At 40.7% G+C, this 20,956-nt stretch overlaps 1 protein-coding gene across 1 annotated transcript in view; it reads left to right on the top strand.

Moving 5' to 3' along the window:
* The first annotated feature begins 2,981 nt into the window (after nt 1-2,981).
* The window catches only part of disc1 (DISC1 scaffold protein), a 44,103-nt gene continuing 26,128 nt past the window's right edge, over nt 2,982-20,956 (top strand). The window contains exons 1-7 of the mRNA XM_071481111.1: nt 2,982-3,611; nt 7,782-8,731; nt 11,907-11,976; nt 13,883-14,039; nt 15,555-15,651; nt 16,123-16,355; nt 20,592-20,646. Coding sequence (XP_071337212.1) covers nt 3,542-3,611; nt 7,782-8,731; nt 11,907-11,976; nt 13,883-14,039; nt 15,555-15,651; nt 16,123-16,355; nt 20,592-20,646 — 1,632 coding nt within the window. The 5' untranslated portion in view covers nt 2,982-3,541. The remainder of the gene's footprint in view (nt 3,612-7,781; nt 8,732-11,906; nt 11,977-13,882; nt 14,040-15,554; nt 15,652-16,122; nt 16,356-20,591; nt 20,647-20,956) is intronic.

Raw genomic sequence — 20,956 nt, 5'->3', positions numbered from 1 at the left:
GCAGGGAGAAGCAGTCTTCCTACATAATCTTTAGTCAGCAATGGCAGCTTATAGTCATTTTTTGAGGAACAAAATTTTATTGTCAGATTAAGCCTCAGACAAAGTCAGTTTATGAGCTTTATTATTCAACCCACAGCAGCACTCCATCTGGAGGTGAAGTGTTTCCTGAGCTGCAAATGCTCATCTGTGATAATGTCAAAGTGATGAAAATGATCTGGCTGCTTTCTGTATAAATGTAAGATATTCTGTATACTGTTGGCTCTTAGCTTTTTTTAATTATCCACACCTTTTTTGTTTCAGTGCTCCTGGTGTTCCATAGACTGCCATAGGATTTCAATGTTATGTAATTCTGCCCCCTGGTGTCAAATATTAGCACTGTACCAGACAGCCTGACATGACCACTGCAAGAAGGAATGCACTGCTGTAAAAACTGAAAGGCAATATTCTGTATGCTACAATACAGTTGATTATTGTTATAAATTGCTGTAAAGATTTTGTTTCTGCTTGTGCTATTTCCTGGATTTTTTGTACATGAAATTCATTTAACTTGGTCAGTTTTTTTTAGGAGTTGGTGAATTTCACTGAGACAGTCTGAGAGGGAGAAAGAGAGCTGGTTTTGCTGGTTGTTTTCTTTTGTTGAATGTGAAAATAAATTAAGCAATTCAATCAAATAACATACGAATGTGATGTCGTAGGCCTATGTATATGTAATATTTTTTAGATATTGGGTGAAATCACTCCCACTCACTGTGTGGAAGGAGAAAGCTGCCAGTGTCTTTAACCGTGACTGTTCATAAAGACTTTTTATTTAACAGCAAATACGTTCTCCTGAGGTAAATAAATAATTATGTCACAGCTGAGTTGCAACTGCTGGAGATAGAGAGCTGCAGCATGAACACGTGGCAAATGAAGTATCACTGTGTAGTGTATCATATAGGACAAGATGTGTCTGCATCATATGGTGTCTTCTGATGGTGGAAATATACAAATACTACCAGGAAAAATGTGAAAAATGAGGCAGACTGTAAAAAAAACATCACTATAAGGGAGTGTGTGGAACCAAACCCTGCTCCTGAATCTGTGTGAAGTCTGACATCTCCTGGTGAAAGCAGACACTCTCGCTATCCTACAGCTGCATGGATGAATTCAACGGTGCAGTCATGGTGGAACATTACATGGTGAAACCTCGTCTCCTTGGTGTAAACCAGTATTTTGAAACCACTTTATTCAGTTGACTCGATACAAGAACGAACTGACCTTTTTCACAATAGATGTTTAGACCATGTCACAGCAGGGAAATTCAGCTCAAGTTTCATTCCATTTCATGTCAAGCAGTCCCATACAGAGAGGCCCTGAGAAGCACTGTTTGTGAAGGTGTCATTTTCTGACCCCATGCCCACATTTCTGTTCATCATCTGTCCCTCGTTGTCAGCACAAATCTGTTTTAAAGTTTTAAAGATAAATGTTTCAAGACTAAAAGAGAAACTACAGTCGCAATGTCACTAGGAATCTTTGTGCACCAGAGAATGAAAATTGCACAGATGAGATAAAGTCTATAGGCTAGAGAACTAAAAGTGAATAACTAGTAAATAAAACTGTCATTTGTTGTATTTTTTTGAGAAAGATAGACCAGTTAAAAGTCTGGAAGTCTCCTGAAAGCCATCAGTGTGAATTATGATTAAACTTGCTGCAGCCCTGAGTTGTCGTCCAGTGACAGGCAGTTAGCTGATCTGTTTGCCAAAGGACATTAAGAGCTTCTAATACTGTGCAGGTGATCTCACTCTGCTGTGCAGGCGAGTCAGTGGATTTCATCCCTTCTGCCACACAGCTCTTTCATCCTCCATCGTGTAGCCTGAGCAAGTGGAATCTGCACTCTGTTGTGTCGGCTGAACCGAGCCTTTCATCACTGAGTCTTGTCCATCAGTCTGCAGCTCAGCCAAGCTGAATGAATGGGGCATTTGGAAGGAGCATGAAAAGACTCTGCTCTATGTGGGGTCTCTTCTCATGCATTCCCTCACTGCTTAAACAAAGAACACTATAAGGGTGTGGTTGAGGGGTCCAAACCTGCAAAAGTAAAAAAGGTATAAGTGCATACAAAGAATTATATGACCTACATATTTAACTAGTCTTAGTCTGCCAACATACAGTGTATTTAAATAAATGTCGACTGATTTAATTATTTAAATGGATATCTTTTAATTGTAATGTTGATTTCGTTCAAATGTAAAGAGCTCCAGAAATTTTTAAAGGTCCCATATTGTAAAAAAGTGAGATTCTCATGTCTATTTTGATTATAAAGCAGGTCTAGGTTCCTTATTAATACTGTGAAAGTATCAAAACGCTCAGGTCATAGAGAAATGCACACAGCTCATATTCAGAAATTGTGCCTCAAAATGAGCCATCAGGTCTTCCGTAACTTTGTGATGTCACAACAAAGCAGCCATCCCCCCCCCAAGCCCAGCCCAACCAGACCCACCACCCAACCTTGCATGATTAGGTTTCTTTCTAGTTTTTACCGGAAATCAACAAATCTTTATTTGATCACCCAGAAAACAGCCAGCCAATCAGAAGAGAGGCTCAGAGCCCCTCTTCTGATTGGCTCACTACCTGTCAATATTAGAGAAGCCTGAGAGAGGACATGTAAAACTACACTGAGATGGTTTTTGCTACTTTAAACCACAAATAGGCCTATATCATCTCATGGATACCAGAACTTCAAATTAAACACAAGAAGAATGTGTAACTTTAAAAAGTTACTACAATAAAAACAACAATTGCATGTATTACTACATGTGTATTTGACCTTTACATCTCGTTAAAATGCGACTTTCGGTCAGGCAGCATGTTTTCTCTTATCTCCTCCACCAGCAGCTCTGAAATCACAATGCTCCTAAAATAATAGGGGAATAAAGAAGCGGCAGCGGTTCACCCCGGGGCCGTGTCCGCTGCAGCCCTCTGGGACAGCCCGCCGCGGAGCCGAGGCGGGCTGAAGGAGTCCGGAGTCAAATTCCTGAACACGTAGGAGCCGCTCACGTTGCTCCAGCACGACGCACGACGCACGACGCAGGGGCGCAACAAGTCACGGATTACTGATCGACTGATCGATGGGACACAGATTTGCTCTAACTTCAATCATCACACCCAACCATCGCCGTATGTGTTTATTTGTGGTCGTCATTTAAACAACAGAAAGGGCATGAAGACCGTCTCTTCTCTCCAGACTCTCGAAGCGCAACTGAAGCCGCCTCAGGAGAAACGTTAGATTTTAATGGAAGGAGGATCGATACTTGTTTGATCGGGAAATGTTTATTATGGACACGGGCGTGCGCGTAAAAGCCGGTTTCACGCGTTATTACAAAGCTTGGGGGGGGGGGGGGGGGAATAACAGTCTGGACTCACTTTTCCACAACGGAAATGAGATCAGTCCTATTGCCTGGCTCCACTTCTTCTAAAACATGGTCGGTGTAAGTCCATGCAGAACCGGGATCTGATCTGACACCGTTTGACTTCTGGCTGCAAACAGCATCTTATTCATGGGAAGATGTTTGCTGGACTGATGGGGCTGGATTGTCACAACAACTCTCTACTTCACCACTGCGAAGTCAAGGAAGGTAAGAAAAATATATAGCTAATGCTTTTCAAACTATCCGCTGCTGTGTCTTCACATTAACCAAACGATGGTCTGTAGATCTTAGAAATGCAGAAGGGACGCTAATGGTGAGCAGGAAGGCGGTTTTGAGATCTGATCAGAGACTGCACAGTTTAAAATAATACGCAAACAAAACAGTTAGGTCAGAAAAATGGAGAATAAACAGAAGTATAAATGTACACAGCAGCAACAGTGGGCCCAGAGTGGGTCTAAATACTGTAGGCTGTTCAATAAACAGTAATCATCCAAAACAAGAGGTGCAAGACATGTGCACTGTGATGCTTCATGTCACTGAATAATCAAGTGCAGGTCTGTGACGGTTCCCTGCCGTTCAGGTCACAGAGGTCAAAGGCTCCCTACCAGTCATCCTCTTGGATGAGTGATGATGGGTGATGAATAGCAAGTGACTAAATACTTGTGAAATACTTTTTCCTCTGAAGATGTAGACAACGTGGGGAGAAGAGTTTGGCTGACATGTTTTTTGTCTTGCACAACTAAGTTGCCTGTTTCACAAACATAGGCTGATGTAGCTGTCTGTGATTTAGTGCTGTTCAGATGGGTTTCCTATATGCAGACATAAACCTGTTACGACCAAGCTGCTGCCTTAGAGTGATTTTATTCCGTTCACTTTTTGTGTTTATTTTATTTTATTTTATTTTTTAATTTTTTTCTATTTGAGATTTTCCTAAATTTCACCAGGCAGTCATGCAGCTCAGTGATGGCACAGTTACTGGCTGGAAGCCTGAACATATGGCAGCTGCTCAGACAGGATGTTAAATCTGACAAAGCTTTTAGAGGCACACCAGTTTGTAAAAGTGATTGTCAGCTTTTTACACTAAGTGCATTGTGTGTGGACCAGTTTCTCTTTTTGTTTGACTGAGAAATGAGTCACATTTTCACTTACTTTTGAACATTTGTCACATTTTCAGTAAACAAAATGAATCCATGACTGAAATAATAAAAAAATCAAAGTACAAGCTGTTTGTAGAACAGCAGTGAAAATGCTTTTTAAAATGACTTTGACGGCCGAGTGATTTAATAATCTCTTCACTGTGTGACGTGTTTTGTATGTTGAACACTGTCAGCATTTAACTGCAGCACAAAGAAATGAAAGAGTTGGGTTTGTGTGGTGTTTTCTGGTTCACAGTGTCAGCCTCTCGCAACTAAACCTCCACAACATGAGCTCCCCAATCTTCAGCTGGTTTATGATCCTCATGTGACCATACAGGAAGTGTGGAGCTGCTTTCCTATAAGTTTCCTGTCCAAAAATATACTGTAGCCTTGTTTTCACAAAGACAGACAGATAGATAGAATCGGTTTCAGATCACCACTTGTCATATTTATGGTCAAAAGGAAAAAGAAACATGCTTTTTTCATCGCTGACTTTCACTTCCCTATTTCTGACATCGTGGTTGGTCACAAGTGGTGGGGTGCTTCTCTGGAGGCTGCTGACATGCAGATGTGTGTGTATCTGTGTGTATGTGTGTGTGTGTGTGAGGGAGCTGAGGTTGTTCCTCAAACGTTTGTGTTTTTATGAGATCCTCTGCATTCCTCTGCTCTTTGGCTGGAGCACTTTCAGCGACCAATGGGGTGCAGTGTTGAACCTAAGGGCTCGGAGGAGGGCCTATTCAATCTCCCAAGGTAAATAATCTTGCCTCTTCTGGCTGCGACGCTTCATTTTCTCAGACTTTGGGCAGCTTTACTTTAACATTAGCAACGAGTTACATTGAGAAAGCTGCTTCATTGTTTGGTCCTCAGTGCTGAACCACGTCAGGTCTCCTTTTGCTTATTTGTGTTTTTTGCCGGAATTCCTGGCAAACTATTTTAGCACAAAGCCTGACAGGAAACAGCAAATGACATACCTCTGAAGGGCTTCAGCCGTGATGTAGATGCCCTCCAACACACACATACACACCCGTGCACACACACAATGGACCCTGAGGCATTTCCTTCCCCTTTACTGGGAAGAGCCGTCTTTGTGTAATCGAAGCATAGCGAAGATACAGTGACACTCTCTATCAACGAGTCCGTCTCCTTTCAGCTCCTGGGCTCTTTGACTCTCTGGAGTGGCGTTTACATTATATATCGACGGCACCAGATGGTGGACGGTGTGCGGTTGTGTTTGGTACTTCACAGAGAGTGTTGGGTTTCTTAAATTGGTTATGGAACAGTGGCCACGTCTGCAAAGAAGCACTAATGGATCTGTATGTAACCTGAGCTTTAGTGTGGTGGTCCCAGTGGACAGAGGGCTTTTATTGAGGACTGTCCTCTGCTCTGCACACACATACATACAGAGCTTGGGTACAATGGGAACACCCCTCTGTTACTCTCACTCCAAATCCTGGCTTCCAATCAGCCTAACATCCCAACTCCCCCTTAAGTGCCGTCTTTATGTGTCTCTTCTTCTCCGGTCACATGGGATGGTTTAGGAGTGACATCACTGGAGGTCATGGGGGATTGAGCTGTGGGCTGTGGTTGCTTTGTAGTGGTCATGGTTTGTTTGATGCCCTGTGGTTCTGTCCTGACATACAGCTAAAGACAGACGGTAAAAAACTGTGGAAATTTTACAAGTAAGTCATTATTCTGAATTAGATAGTAGTTCAACAGCTTGTTCTTTTTACATACAATGAGAAATGTGTGTTATTAGGGTTTTTAAAAAAAAAATATCTGACAGGGTTTCACAATGACAGTAATATGACTGCTCCCACTGTTTTCAGTACAAAAGTGTCAGTGTGTTTCTGTGTGTCTTTAGTGTGTGTGTGAGTGGGAAGAGAGAACTGAGAGCCAGAAGTGAAAGAGGGAGGAGTGCAGCTGTACACAAAGAGACTGTTGATTCCCTGCATTTCAGCCTGTCTCCTCCTCTGAATCCAACACATCATACGTATCAATCACGCTGAGCTGCAGCAGGTGCCCAGCCCTGCACACAGACTGATCTCTATCATCCTGCTCCACCTTCAGACCTGATACTGTTTACACCGACGTTTTATTACCTCTCATTGCTTGGGGTTTCCTGTGTTTGTCAGACTTTTTCTGTTATGCCCACCTTTGGAAGAAACAACCAAACATGTCCCCCATCCTCACATAAAACAATTAAATGAAATTAACAGTACTGGGGAACCTTAACACGAGTTTCTGCCGAACAAATGACAAAAGCAAGTTAAACATTTCCCAAACTGCCAGAGTTACCAGACACAGAAGAGAAAGACTCTCCGACTATGTTGACAGTGACAGCTGGAACACATATCTTGTATTTAAAGAAACACTAATCAATACGTACAGTATGTCAACAATGTATTTAAATGACTGTGTGTATATATGTGAAGGAGTCACTAATAGTCACAAGGACAGTTATCACCTGACTCTGCAGTTCCCTTCAGGTCAGTGAAGAGTTTCAGCAGCTTTCAGCTCATTGTTTGTGTTTTAAGGCTCTTTGACAGCACCTCCCCACGTTCAGATATGTTTGAGCATATTTCAACTAAAAAATGTCAGAAAGAAATTACATACTGCAGCTTTAAAGGAACTTGCTATTGTGCTGTCAGAATAAATCTTGCCAGCCTGAATCTTGATAGCCTTGCTTGCATCACTGCAGTTTTGTTTTGGTTACATTAATCATCACTCAATGTTATTTCCACCCCACCACCATAAGACTCAAGACTGGCCAACCTCACAGTTTGAGAGCTAGTCTGCCGTGAAATGGCTGTGTTTTCAATTAGAAACAAATTCAAACGTAACCTCTGGAAATATTGTTCATTCACTCTCCTCCTCCTCCACCGAGAGGCGTGTCTTAGGTCAGAATTACTGTGTGGCTTTGGTATTTCCCAACAGCTGGAGCAGTACCCTGGGAAATGTCACACAGCTGCCCAGGTTTTTTTTTTCATTCAGTTAGCAATGCGATGCTGGCCTTAGGGGCAGAGAGCTGGGGCTGGGTGGACATCATTTCAGTTTGGTTGTATCACACTGAGATTATTAATGATATGGTGTTTTACATTCTTGTGTAACTGGCACATGTAGCATAACATGTTCCTGATGTAGTTCATGACTGCACAGGTAATCCTGCCAGTTCTATGAGCTCACTCTTTATCTTCCTTATGACCATGTTGCCCAGCTTAATGGTTAATCTCTGCATCGACAGGTGGCAGAGCATCAGGGACAGCTGGCAGCTCCGGCCGTAAGAGGCTCCACCGGAGGCCGGGGTACATGAGAGGAGAGCAGTCCAGACTACAGAGCACTACTTATGGACAGGAGGGGGGAGAGGAGGAGGAGGAGGAGGAGGAGGAGGAAGGGAGGACCACTTGCATGAGGAACGGAAAATCTGGACGTCACACTGACATCACTGAGGCAACCAGCACTCAGAGGATGAGTCTAAAACCTGCTGTCAAAGTGTCCTCAATAAATCAGCAACAGCCTGATAAACACATATGTAGCTCCTGGAAGAGTAAGAGCGTTAACTGCTCTGTTACCTGTCCTCTTCCCCATGTGGACTGCACTGCTGTTAATGGTACATCCAGCCATCAGGGTCTGTCCTCACAGTCACAGAGTAAACTCAGGTTAAGCCCAAGCCCGGCACTACAATCCTCCCCGCAGGACTCTTTTAACTCCAGCTTCAGTTTCATCCAGCAATCGCTCAACTCCAGACAGAGGACAGACACAACCACTGCTACACCAGCCCAGGACCCAGAACCACTTAACCAGTCAACTACAGCACCTAGTTCACCTCAAACTAAACCAGCAATCTTACCCCCTGATGTCTCAAAGCAATCAACTCCTGTCCAGCCTCCGCCCTCCGCAACTTCAAGCACCCAGGCAGAGAGAGAAGAGCTGTCATTAGGCGAGAAGTTTTGGCGGGAATGTTTGTGCGGTGGCAGTGAGGTTACGTCCGACCTGCCTGACTGCGACTCCCGATCTCTGGACATAGAGATCACCTCCTCACTGTCTGTGGATTCAGACACAGCCTCCGCCTCCTCTGTCACCTCCGGCTACGAGAGTGCCACGCCTGCCTCCGACCAAGGCTGGGACAACCTGGTGAAGAAGTACGAGGTCTTGCTGCAAGACTGCCTCCAAAACAACCGCACTCACACCAAGGTAGGTCTGATACACTCCTGATGTGAGGATGAAATGTGGAGCTGTAGTTCATCAATTTCAGGAGGTTCAGAATCAAGACTGAGACCAAAACACATTAGGATGTCCTTTTTAAAGACATGGTAGGACACAGTAAGGAACCAGTTAATTGCTTTCAGTGAGCATAAATATTGAAAACAAGGGAAACAGCAAGCATCCGAACTAATTCTGAATCTCACAAATTATTTTGTCGAATGTTGTTTGTTTACTCTGTACAAGACAGACAATTTACAGTTTCCTCTTGTTTTCACTCTTTGTGCTAAGCTAAGCTAGCAAAGCACTTGGTGGCTGTAGCATAACATTTAACCATGGATGTATCCATGCTTTTTCGGCGTATGCGCCAGGTGAGCACTTCGTATTGAACTGAATGGGCGCCATTTTTAGATCCGGCATGCGGGTCTTATAATACATCCATGCATTTAACATACAGACATGAGTGCAGTGTAGCAACAAAGGTCAAACTTTAAAAATTAAAAATCTATGTGAATTAGGGCACTATGTCTTCCATCTCCGGGTGTAACATGAATAATTAATAAATTATTTATTAATATAATGAATCCAGTCAGTCTAATATCAGAGGCTGTGACTTCTCGATTCAATGGATCTCTGATCTCCACTTCAAAGGAACACATCAGGACACTGACTGAGTTTAGATAAACTAATAACTACTGATACGGTCAATGCAATGTCTGATAATCACCAAGACAAATTTTGGAGCATAAGAACAGTTTTAATCAGTGTGATGAATTGGGAAATAGTGGGAAACAATATGATTTAGCTATGCACCATACAGCTATACTAGGCTGCTTCTTGATATTGAGATGTCTATGGATGAAATTTGATGATTAAAATATTATTTTATTTCAACATCAACCTAGTCGTGAGCAAAAGTGAGTCACCTACTGTGAGTTGTGATGTAACTGGAGATTTTCCTGGCTGGAACCTGCAGTAGCTGGTGTCGAAAGCTGGTAACTTCTTCATGACAGACTAAGGTGGTTTCCCTGGAGATGAGTAATTACCAGGCAACTGGCTCCACAGGTTCTCTCAGCTGTTTGGGACTTGGCAGTCTATGGGAAGTCGTGGGCACACCGTGTTCAAAATCTTCAAAACACATGATAATAATGTGTTAATTATTATAATAATAATAAGTTATAATAAAAAGTTATTAAAAAAAGTGTAGAAAAAGGAAAAGTTACTTGGAGCATGTAGCAAAAATAACTAAATGGAAAAGAAGTGAAAAACAGCAGATGTCGATGTGCAGAGTGATCCCACGGGGTTTATTTTCCTGGGGGCTGTCACACATCTCAGGGTTTGCTTCAAGTGGAGAAGAGAGATTTTCTGTAGAACCTTCTGAACTGCAAAAATCAACATTCGACTTTCACCACAACCGATTAAAACATTAAATTAAACGATATCTTAATCTAATGCTGTTATTAATAACAGATAGGAACAATACAAACATGGATTTCCGATTAGTGCATCAGTCAAAGTCTTCAACATAATATGTGTGTGTGTGTGTGTGTGTGTGTGTGTGTGTGTGTGTGTGTGTGTGTGAGAGAGTCCTTCTGGTGTTACCCTTTCTATGTAATAATACCAATGCACAGATAAAGTCTTATTGTTACAAAATTATGGCCTTGTGACCATATAGCTGATCCTGTGGAACTGACCATTTGACCCATGAGGTAGTCATACATTTCTCTGATGTGCTAATAGGAGGGATCCTTTGTCTGCGTTTCCTATCCATTGACAGTTTGACGGTGGCTGGAAGAATATGTCATTGTAGTGCATAAACACTATAAAGCATCAGTCTTGTAGATGTGGAGACTAGATGAGGTAAAACCACCCAGTATTTCACAAGAATAAAACATTGCAGAAATGTCCCCAAAAATGTATGTAATTGGTAACACTTATATACAACACTTATAATATAGCCTTGGTTTACAGTATAATTTTGTTAGGAACGAAATATCAATAAAATACTAAACTAAATATCGGTACAGTGGAAGAAAACAAGGGAGTAACATCTTGGCATTTTAGAGGAAATGAGAAATAAATTCTACACTTTTAAGTATTTTTGAAAATACTAGGCACCTCTAGGGTGCTGTGCCTGGAAACATGACTGAAGTTTGGAAAAAATGGTGTGAACAACCTTTTTTAATTATGCAATTAAAGAGTAACATTATATGAGACACATTATATCACAACCCATGTACTTTATTCTCACTGTGTAGTGTAAAATACATGTTGTAATTTCAGTCATGAACAAACTTTAGTCCCATGTATATGAGAAAATAAAATATCAAACAGAGGAGCTCAATTACAGCCACACTACAGGGATTTATTTTCTTGTCCTCTACTTCACTGTATGATTTGGAATAAAGAGTCAAGAAATGGGTCTATATTTATCCCAGCACTGCAGGAGCTGGTGCAGAAAACAAACCTACTTTTGTCAAATGCACAGTTATGAAAGGTTTCTACTCAGATCTATTCAGTCTGAGGAGGAAAAAGTACAACATAGTGAGGTCTTGCATAGAAATAGGTAGGTGGATTAACCATAGGTAAGTTAGTGATTGTTATTTTAATTCTTTTAATTACACAGTAATAATAAGGTATGCGGGCTGTAATATAATGTATGGAATGTTTCCCCCTTTTTCTACTCTAATTACACAATACGTAAATATTTTTTACAGATTTTTTACTCAGAATTTACAAAAGTACTTTGAGTTTTGCTTTATTCTATCAAGTATATTATTGGGTCCTGATTCGCACAAATAAATTAAACTGTAAATCATGGGCTGTATTAGGAAGTATTAGCATATAATGCTATGAGGAAGAAATTTTTTTTTTTTCTATTTTAATTTTGTGCGTCTCAGAGAATGCATAGGAATTTACATACGAAACTAAACAGGTGAAATGTCTTAAATTGTCCATGACAGACAAATGTTGCATAATGGTTAATTCTGATGACGAGGTTTTAAACTTCATATCTACTCCTCAACTTGTTGACCCAGTGTCACTAAGCACGGTCATTGCACCCACACTTTTTTTTTTTTTTTTTTTTGGCGACTGTTTAGAGAGCACTGCACTTTGGACTGTTGGGTAATCTGCTCTGTCTTCTGTCTATTGTGTCTCCCCACAGATTGAGTCCATGATGTTGAAGCTGCAGAGACTCCAGCAGAAGGCCATTTTGGATGATGACTATGACGCAGGTAACTAAGACTTTCAGCTGAGCCATTGGTTTGATAAGTAGGTCATTTCAGATTTGGATGATGGGATACTGTAGCTGTGGATGGATTGAGGAGCGCTTACTTTGAACCACAGTAACTTCAATTTCCTCTATGTTTCCTGCTCCTTTCTTTTCATATTTTTTCACTTCATTTGTTGAATAAATAATTTCACTCCTAATCAAGAGCTTATCTAACATGATATATGTTGTATTACATGTTTGGACAGAGGACAGTACAAAGTGAAAATCAACAGTTTGAGTGGACAAAAGCTGCAGCAGCTCAATATATGGTAACTCTGTGGGATTCTAGTTCTCATCTATATCGAGCTTTCACTGACATGGTCAGTCAGGATTTGACATTTGTGTTTAATGAGTGAAGATGCGGGAAGTCGCCCAATTTCCTTTATTGGATTTCTTGCTAACTGAATTAGTTCTGGATCATACTGAAATGGGTGATAAAGCATGTGAGGACAGAAGGCCGCACATTAATTAGTGGGGAAAGAAATGGTTTGTTGTTTACTGACTCTGACACATATATAACATCGAACCCAGAGTTCAGTTTAGAGAGTTTAGTGACATTTACTGAAACGTCCCAGTGAAAAAAATGAAGCAAAAGATATTGATTATGTATTTTTGGCTTATGTATGCATGGTGTCTGTTACTAGTAGATTATTTGATTTGGTTTGAGGGTTAGTTAGACTGTTGAGTCACTACAACTTTTAGCAGTTGAGTCTGTAATAAGCTAAAGGGTTGAACAGAGTCTGTGGGTCTGTACTTGAAAATGCTAAACTCATCAGATCAGTCAGCCAAGTCAAACCCAGCACCAAAAACCAGTGCACGTTACAAAGAGAGTAAGTAAAGCTGAATCAGATTCCACATTTATTCACAAGAAAAACATTGGGCTTCTCAGGCTTCTTGGGCTTTGTGAACAGTGATTCATGTTTCAACATTCACGCTCTGCATTTGATGTTTTAACTTTGAAGACTGGATGGGAAAGAACCAGAGACTTCTCAAACGTAACAAATTTAATCTGGACTCCTTTTTCATCTATGTCCAGGAGAAACTGCATTTATTAAAGGTCCTGCTTGACCTGAATATTTTTTCTCGCTGGCCTGAGTAAAGTTTATTTTCAGAAGAAAACTGTTTTCTGACCCATTTCTTGGCCCTTGTGACAGAAATAAATACCAACATCTGTTGTCAGGGTCCTTCAGACCTTGAACTATTTTGGCGCAGTGATTATTTGGGTCAGTATGTCCTTCAGGTTTTTTATTTGCCTTTTGATATTGTGCATCACAAACCCCTCTCTGGCATTTTAAACTGTGCCAGAGAACTTCCTTTCCACTGCTGTTAACTTCATTTTCGGATTTTCTGTCAGCAGGATGGCCGAAAAGTTTAAGAACAGCTTGTTGTGAACAAGAAATACGACATTTGATTAGATTTCCTTGCTGCCGACAATCTGGATGTTTTACCCTTAAATGTTTACTGATTTTAACTTCAACCATAAAGCCAACAGAGAGGGCCTGTCCCAAATCTTGCATGTGAGTTTACAGGGTCAAGAAATGAAGGGAGTCTTAAGATGTTAATGATATGAATGAATGATATCCTGTTTTTTCAGTTTCCTGTCTGAGAGATAAAATGGTAATTGAATAAGGAATGAGGTGTGTGTACTCATGTTATGGCAGTGACTGCAAGCTGCACAAATGTTATGACCGACACAGTAAATTTCTTTCTGTACAGTCACAACACAGCAGCAGCTGCATGGAGATCCTAAGCTTCTATATCGACTTTCTGACTTGGACCTGGTTGCTAGTGACTGAGCTTGTGTGTATTTGATGCTGCATGTTAATCAGCGTGTGTTTGTGTGTGTGTGTGTGTGTGTGTGTTTTCAGCCGAGCGTTTTGGGAAAAAGTTGGAGGAGTTGTGCAGGGAGCGAGGAGCTCTGCAGCTGGGTTTACCCTCCAGACAGCCCAGCGTGGCTCTGTTCCTGGAGCGGCTCACTCAGGTGGTGCACAGCGCCCTCCAGAGGGCGGACTGCACTCTGCGCAGGTCAGTCACACAACACTATGACAACAATGATTCCATGACGCATTATTAGTGTAGGCACAACTCACACTGGTCACACCCAGAAGAAAGGAACATCATAAAAAATGCTGATCATAAATGGTCATTGTTTTGATATTGAAGTGTAATGTTGGTCTATGTTAACGTGCAGAGAATCACAGTTTAGTGTGTGGTGGAAAGTCACAATGAACATTTATTTAAGTGCAGTTTTGAGGTACACATACTTAGAGACTGTCGAGTATTTGCTCCTACTTTAAATTGTACTGCACTACAATGCAGAGACACTTTTTACTCCACTTCATTTACATGACAACTAGACAACTTTAGTTAATAGTAACTTTGCAGATTCAGATTGAAAAAAAAAATAAAATGATGATCCCAGGGGAGAAATTCATAAGCTACATCACAGTTTATAAAATAATTAAAGATTTTCAATAACTCTGAGATATATAAGAAAAAGAGAGAATCCTCACATTTAAGAAGATTTTTTTGGGCATTTTTGCTTAAAATAACGACTACAACCATTAATTGATTATCAAAACAGTTGCCAATTAATTAATTAGTTCGTTTTTCTGTTGGTTGACTAATTGATTAATCAACTAATTGTTGCAGCTCTATATTAAAGTGATACTACATTAATGCATCAATTATCATAATCCAATAATGCAATATAAATTATTCTGAAATGACCCATTCTGTATAATGAGTACTTGTGATTGCAGGACTAACTGAGTGTTTCTACTTTGCTGTATTGCTACTTTTACTTAAGTAAAAGACATGACTACTTCTTCCACCACAGATATTTAAATTGTTTTTAATTTCTTTTATGAAAAGTAGTTGAATTAAAAAAAAAGTTTCCATATTTTGTTTCAGATTATATTTTATGAAGAGTCAGAGTTTAACTGGTACTGGTTTCCTGTACTTTATTTAGAGAGTAGTTTATTGCAATAACCTCATATCATATACCTTCAATCACAACCTGATACTTCTGCATGGTGATTGACAGTTGCTCAGTGATGCTACACAGCCTCACTGAAGAGGTTGTTTAACTGAAATTTGGGTTTTCACAGCTTTATGAGGTTAAACTGAGTTTAAAACGTTGTGATCATTACCATGCTCTTTCCTCCTCTGTAATGTTGTAGAACAGAGCAGGGAGAGAGCAGGAGGGATGTCTAAAATAGCTCCTGTTGCAGGAAGGGAATCAGGTGGGGTCCCTCCAGAGGGTATCCTGAACAAATGCAACCATAAGCTCACACTGCAGTGCTGTGTCACTGTGTTTTCTGCACATACCTGTATCTCTGAGTCACTGAAAAAAAACAGTAAAACATGCCCCAAAGATGAAGTGCCAGCTTGTGAGAAAAGCATTAACAGACTGGCTCAAACAAACTTTAGTTGTAAATGTATGAAATGTGGAGTTTCATTTTTTGACTAGCAGTTGAGAAAAAACATGGTCAGAAATAAGAGCACCAGTGACTGTCTTTTTTTATGGCTGGTTGGCAGGGAGGGTGCAGCGGCTGATGCGGGGGAGCGGTCCGACTCACTGCAGGGTCCACTGCAACGGAGGGATCGTCTGATCCGGGAGAAACGGATGGTAGAGGTAAATTCAGCTCACTTTATGTCACGAAAACTCACGATGGTCATTTCTGGCGCTTTGTGTCACGTGTGTGTCTCCAGCCTGCTTCGTGTGCTCTGCCTTTATTCCTGCATCTTCCTTCCCCACACATGAAAAATGAATAACATTTCTAAAATAGCCAGAGTTGTCATTAATATTAAATTTAAAATGGCTTGATAGTGAAATACCTAATCTCATTAAAACCTATAATACAAAACTTATATTGCCACATAATAATACTGATGAATGCCAGTTTATTTCTGTACTTGAACATAGTGCTAAATGTGCTGCTATTTCATTTCATTTATCAGGATCCCAATTAGCTTCATAAAAACATGTTTCCCACTCACAGCTATAAGAACAATGTTATGCCCAACACACCCAAACTAAAACCGATGAGTAGAAACCTGGAAATGACCAACAGCATCATGAGTGACAGTGTTGAAACCTGTGCAGGAGGAGATAGCCGAGCTGCAGCAGAGGCTGGCGGAGCTGAGGGACCGCAGTCGACGCCTGGAGCAGCAGATCCAGCAGGAGGAGCAGCAGGTGGAGGCTGAGGAGCTGGAGGGCTCCGTGCTGAGGAGCTGCACCGTGGCCCAGCTCCGTGACATCAGTCGGACCCTGCAGGATCTCGTCACCTCCGAAAACCGCATGCAGATCTCCGTCTCTCCGCCACCTTCCATGCTCAGGTCAGCATCACATACATGCAGAATAATTTACTCGTTTCTTCTTACACCAAATAATTTTCTTTACATACTGTCTTGAAATGCGAGCGTGTCACAGACTTGCATGTGCATGCTGAGCACTTCATTACATGCTTGCATAACTAATAGCTACACATAGAAATATATAAGCTCATAACAAAATTTGTCCTTTCAAATGTGTCATAAAAATGTTCATTTTCAGTTTCTGTCATTATGAATGAAATGTTAGGCTTCCTAAAAAGCTGCAGGTAATCAAACCTGCTGTTACCAGACACAGGACTGGCTGTTTAATGTACTCAGGCATTTTTATATGACCAGTTCCCAATCAGGAAACTAGGACTGTCATGATATCAGATTTTCACTGCACGATTATTGTAGCCAAAAGGATTCACAATATCTATAGAAAATAATATAAATATTATATTTTTTAAATACCACAGTTATCATCAGTGCTGGTATGTTGTGACATGTATGTCCAGAGATCTGCAGTGTTCACTGCAGATCTCTGGACATACATGTCTGCATTGTGGAGTGTTCTCTCAAGAAACACAGTCTCATTCTCACTCAGTCTCGCATTTTACACCTTGGTATGATGTTTTTTGACAACTGGTGACTGGAGTCAAACTTTGATTGGTTGAGCCAGAACACTGCCGAACACCATAACTGAAAACAACGTGCTGACTGGGCCATCACATGTATTGCCCTCCCTCACTGGCGCTTTGACTGGTCACAGGTTGCACTTGCATTTTTTTTGATATATTGGCAATCATATGTTTTATGGTATTATATATACATATTATACACACTATGGATCATATGGAACACACAAAGTAAATCTCAGATATGAGCTCATAGTTGAGGTCTGGGATATTTTGACAGTAAAGTCCCTGCTGCCCCTCACTCATGTATTCTGCTTACCAGCAGCAGCAGCAGCAGTGTCAGAGTACAGAGGTTTAACACATGCAGGTCTGTGAATTCAACCTTAATTATTTGGTTTGCACAAGTTTTAAGTTCCCCCCGTCATGCAGTGAGCAGGTGCGACAGTCGCTGCAGTACCAGTAGTCACCAGGTGGGGCTGCTGGAGAGCTGTGACACTGCACCAGTCATCAGTTCATGAGTGTTTCTCCCCATATCATGTCACGTATTTTGTTATCATTAAATTAGCTGGTTTGGAAGAGGATGTGTCAGAGCAAATCTGTTTCACTAAATCTTTTTCTCCCAGCTTCATTAATCCTCTGACAAACAGAGTGGCATTCTAAATAAATCTTACAACAGAACTGTCATGTTTCAACCAAAAACATCTCAAATAACTGCACAGACGACACTCAGCATTACATATGAGATGTACAGTATGTATTGCTGAGTGTCTTCTCTTCTCTTCTCTTCTCTTCTCTTCTCTTCTCTTCTCACTGAAAAACAATTTCAAGTGCACGCACTTTTGGATGTTTGGGAGGATGCACATGCATTTTTTGTTTGCCATCTAGCTTTTGTTCCAATGGAGGTTGAAAGCATTTACTGTCGGTCTTTCTGGGCAAAAGCATCTCCCAAAATAATGTTATGTAATGCACTAATTTGTAAGACTTTATGAAGAACATTTTTTTTTTCATTTTAAGATTCAGAGAGGATGTATCAGGCAGCCACAACTACTTTTTCTTTCTCCCTCGCATCCCGTGTGCCCTCAGTCCTCTTCTCTCACACCTGCTTGAACCTGCTTTGAATTTTAATGGTTTTCTCAGATGCAAATTATTACTTTGCATCATATCCTCTGGAGTTAATAGCTTGCGAGGGAGCACTGTGGAAAGCCTCTCTGTCTTGCCACTCGTTAGAAAGACATGTAAATTGTACTTATCGCCTTCTCGGTGGCATGACCCACCATCACTGGCATAATTTGATATCTGACATTTCTCACCCCGACTGGAACGCATTTCTTCTCGCTGCTGATTGAAAATTGCAGCCTCAGATTGGATATTCAGCTGCACATCTCCGGGTGGCGTGCTTTGGGTCATCACGATGATTGTGTTGCAGTTCCTTTCCCAAATAACACGGGGCTTTTCACTCTCATATCAAAGTGTATTTTCCTGCGGTTACTGGATTAAAGAAATCGATACTATCCAGAGGAGCTGCATCCCTAAAAAAAAGGATCTCGTAACACTGATGTTCAGAGACAACACCTTCCTCTTACTCACCCTGAGCATCCGTTTGAATAACGTGTAAAGGGCAAACTGATTTTTATGATATGAGACGACTGGGACGGTTCTCAAGGTGACTGTGTTGTGCATAATGGATTTTATGCTTTTTTTTCCCCATCTAGTAATTGATTCATATCGCTGTCAACAAATAATATGACCTTAATGGTCTGTCCTGCTCGCATGTTTACATACAGCACTAACATAACTAATACGACATTTACCCTTGATATCTGCAGTATTCATCTAGACAGTTAAATCGAATGAGTGACAAAAACACATTCATCAATATTTTCATGGTTATCATGGAAGCCGCTTTAGAGGTTGCCATTATTGTAGGAATTGTAGGCTTCAGTCAACTAAACATGTTACAGGTCCAACTGAAACGACAGATTCTGATTTGAATTATGCCTTGAAGCTTTATTTTTATTTTTTTTGTTGTTGCTGTCATGATGAATATTATGATCTGATGCCTGATAGGCTGAGGTGATTTATAGGTATGATGTGCCGTTTAATTGAGCCGACAGGTGAACAGGTGTTCATTAGAGCAGAGGGGCAAACAAATTTCAACAACAAAACTCTGAAATATAGGCGACTGCTAGGTCTATTTTTTATTAAGAATTTATGAGTATCCTGTTTTCTTCTAGTATGTTTATTTTTTCTTGAATAAATATTGAATCATGACATTAAGGAGAGAATTGATATTCTGACCACTCCGAACACTTAGAAATTAAAAATAATGTGCAGGATCATTATCTTGGAGAATGAAGAGCAGGCAGGACCTCTCAGTGCTCAGCGCCTGTCGCTGTTACCTGTCACTGTAAACTGGACCTGGGGAACGGTGCTTCTTTTCAAGGAGTCTTTGATCTATTGACAGGTCACAAGGTTTTTGATCCCATAAATTTTGGGATGCCTAATTCTTACCAGAGCTAAAATAATTTATTTAATCGATAAGCTGACTGACAGAAAATCAACCAGCAGTGGCAAACCTAATCTCCTTTATTCTTAATGGTTAGATTTAGCTTTACTGTTCTTTAGCTTTACTGTTCTGATCCGTTCGCAAAGCTCTCATAGCATCGTTCTTGGCTGCAGCAGGCAGCTGTTTCCAGTGAAACAGCTCCAAAAGCCCACTGTTAGCTGACACAGTTAAAGACTAGATGGTAAACATAGTGGATCTACATTCACCAGGTAGCCAGGAACATGACTCCAAATGAATAATAGTGCTCTGTATCTGCTGGTTTGCCATATAAACTGCTGAGTTCACTGGTTGTTCTTCCCCCAAGGGATAAAAAAAAATCAAGTTATTGGAGGTCTTTTTGGAGCTGTAATCAATATTTTTGTAATTACAATGGATCAGATGACTTTGTGTAGTGTGAAAGTTGTTGTTCATAGTGATGAGACTGCACATCATTATCAGCTGACCCTGCAGCTCTACTGAGCTCAATAGGGTTTCAGCAAATCGGCCAAAAAATCAAAGTGGAAGTTTCATCTTCCATGTTGGTTCCAGGTGGGAATGTTTTTCTTCAAATGTAATTTTAAATTGAATGTCTTTGGGTTTAGGACAGGTGGTTGGACCAAGAAAGACCAACAAGGCATTTGATCAAAATGATTGACCAAATGATTAATTGATTAAATATGCATCAGTTGCAGATCTAATATTGTACATCTGTACGTACACAGAATAAGGCCTGTATCAGACCACAGCATTGGTCAGCCAAAATCAGTCTCAACACACTTTTCACATCCAACTACACGTTAAACCTCTAAGCTCTTAATCTATTTGTGGATATCCACAGGCTTTTTCTTGAAGCTTTTGCTGCTGCAGATGCAAAGATGTAGACTTATCAATGAATAACTAGTCCCTCCTCTTCTGCTCTCATCCACTGGGCAAGACATCCCTTCATAAAAGTTATAACAGACTCAGAGATTCTCTTGGCAGTAGATTTTGCAGCCAGATGAGTAGATGCAAAAAGCCCTCCAGTGAAAGAAATCACTTTTTGTTCTGCACTGCAACATTTTTCTTTTCTTTTCGCAGGCTCCAGGAGCAGGAGCAGGCGTTAAATCTGTCCATCAAGGAAGCCACTGCTAAAGTAAGCCAGTCTTCCTTTCACTGAATTTTTAGGATTTTTTTCTCCATTGCAGCTCAGCCTCCCCTCAGCATGCCTACAGTGATTGAATGTGAATGAATATCTAATGAGTAGTAAGTCAAAATAGGCGGTATGTGTTGTGTGCTAGCTTCAGTGTGTTAAACATGCATACTAAATGTTGATGTCTGTATTCATGAGCCTGTTTGACAAGGCAAGAGTCAGAAACAGCAGGAAGCATCCTCTGTTCAACAATACAACACTGCAAAAAAAATGCAACAATTAGATTTCTCGTGAAAAAATAAGGAACCAAATA

This window comes from Trachinotus anak, unplaced genomic scaffold (assembly GCF_046630095.1).
Source record: "Trachinotus anak isolate AG129_WGS33_773 ecotype Australia unplaced genomic scaffold, CSIRO_AGI_Tana_v1 ptg000007l, whole genome shotgun sequence".
NCBI classification, from domain to species: domain Eukaryota; kingdom Metazoa; phylum Chordata; class Actinopteri; order Carangiformes; family Carangidae; genus Trachinotus; species Trachinotus anak.
Note: the sequence above shows the minus strand (reverse complement) of the source record. Positions and strands in the feature narration are given on the sequence as shown.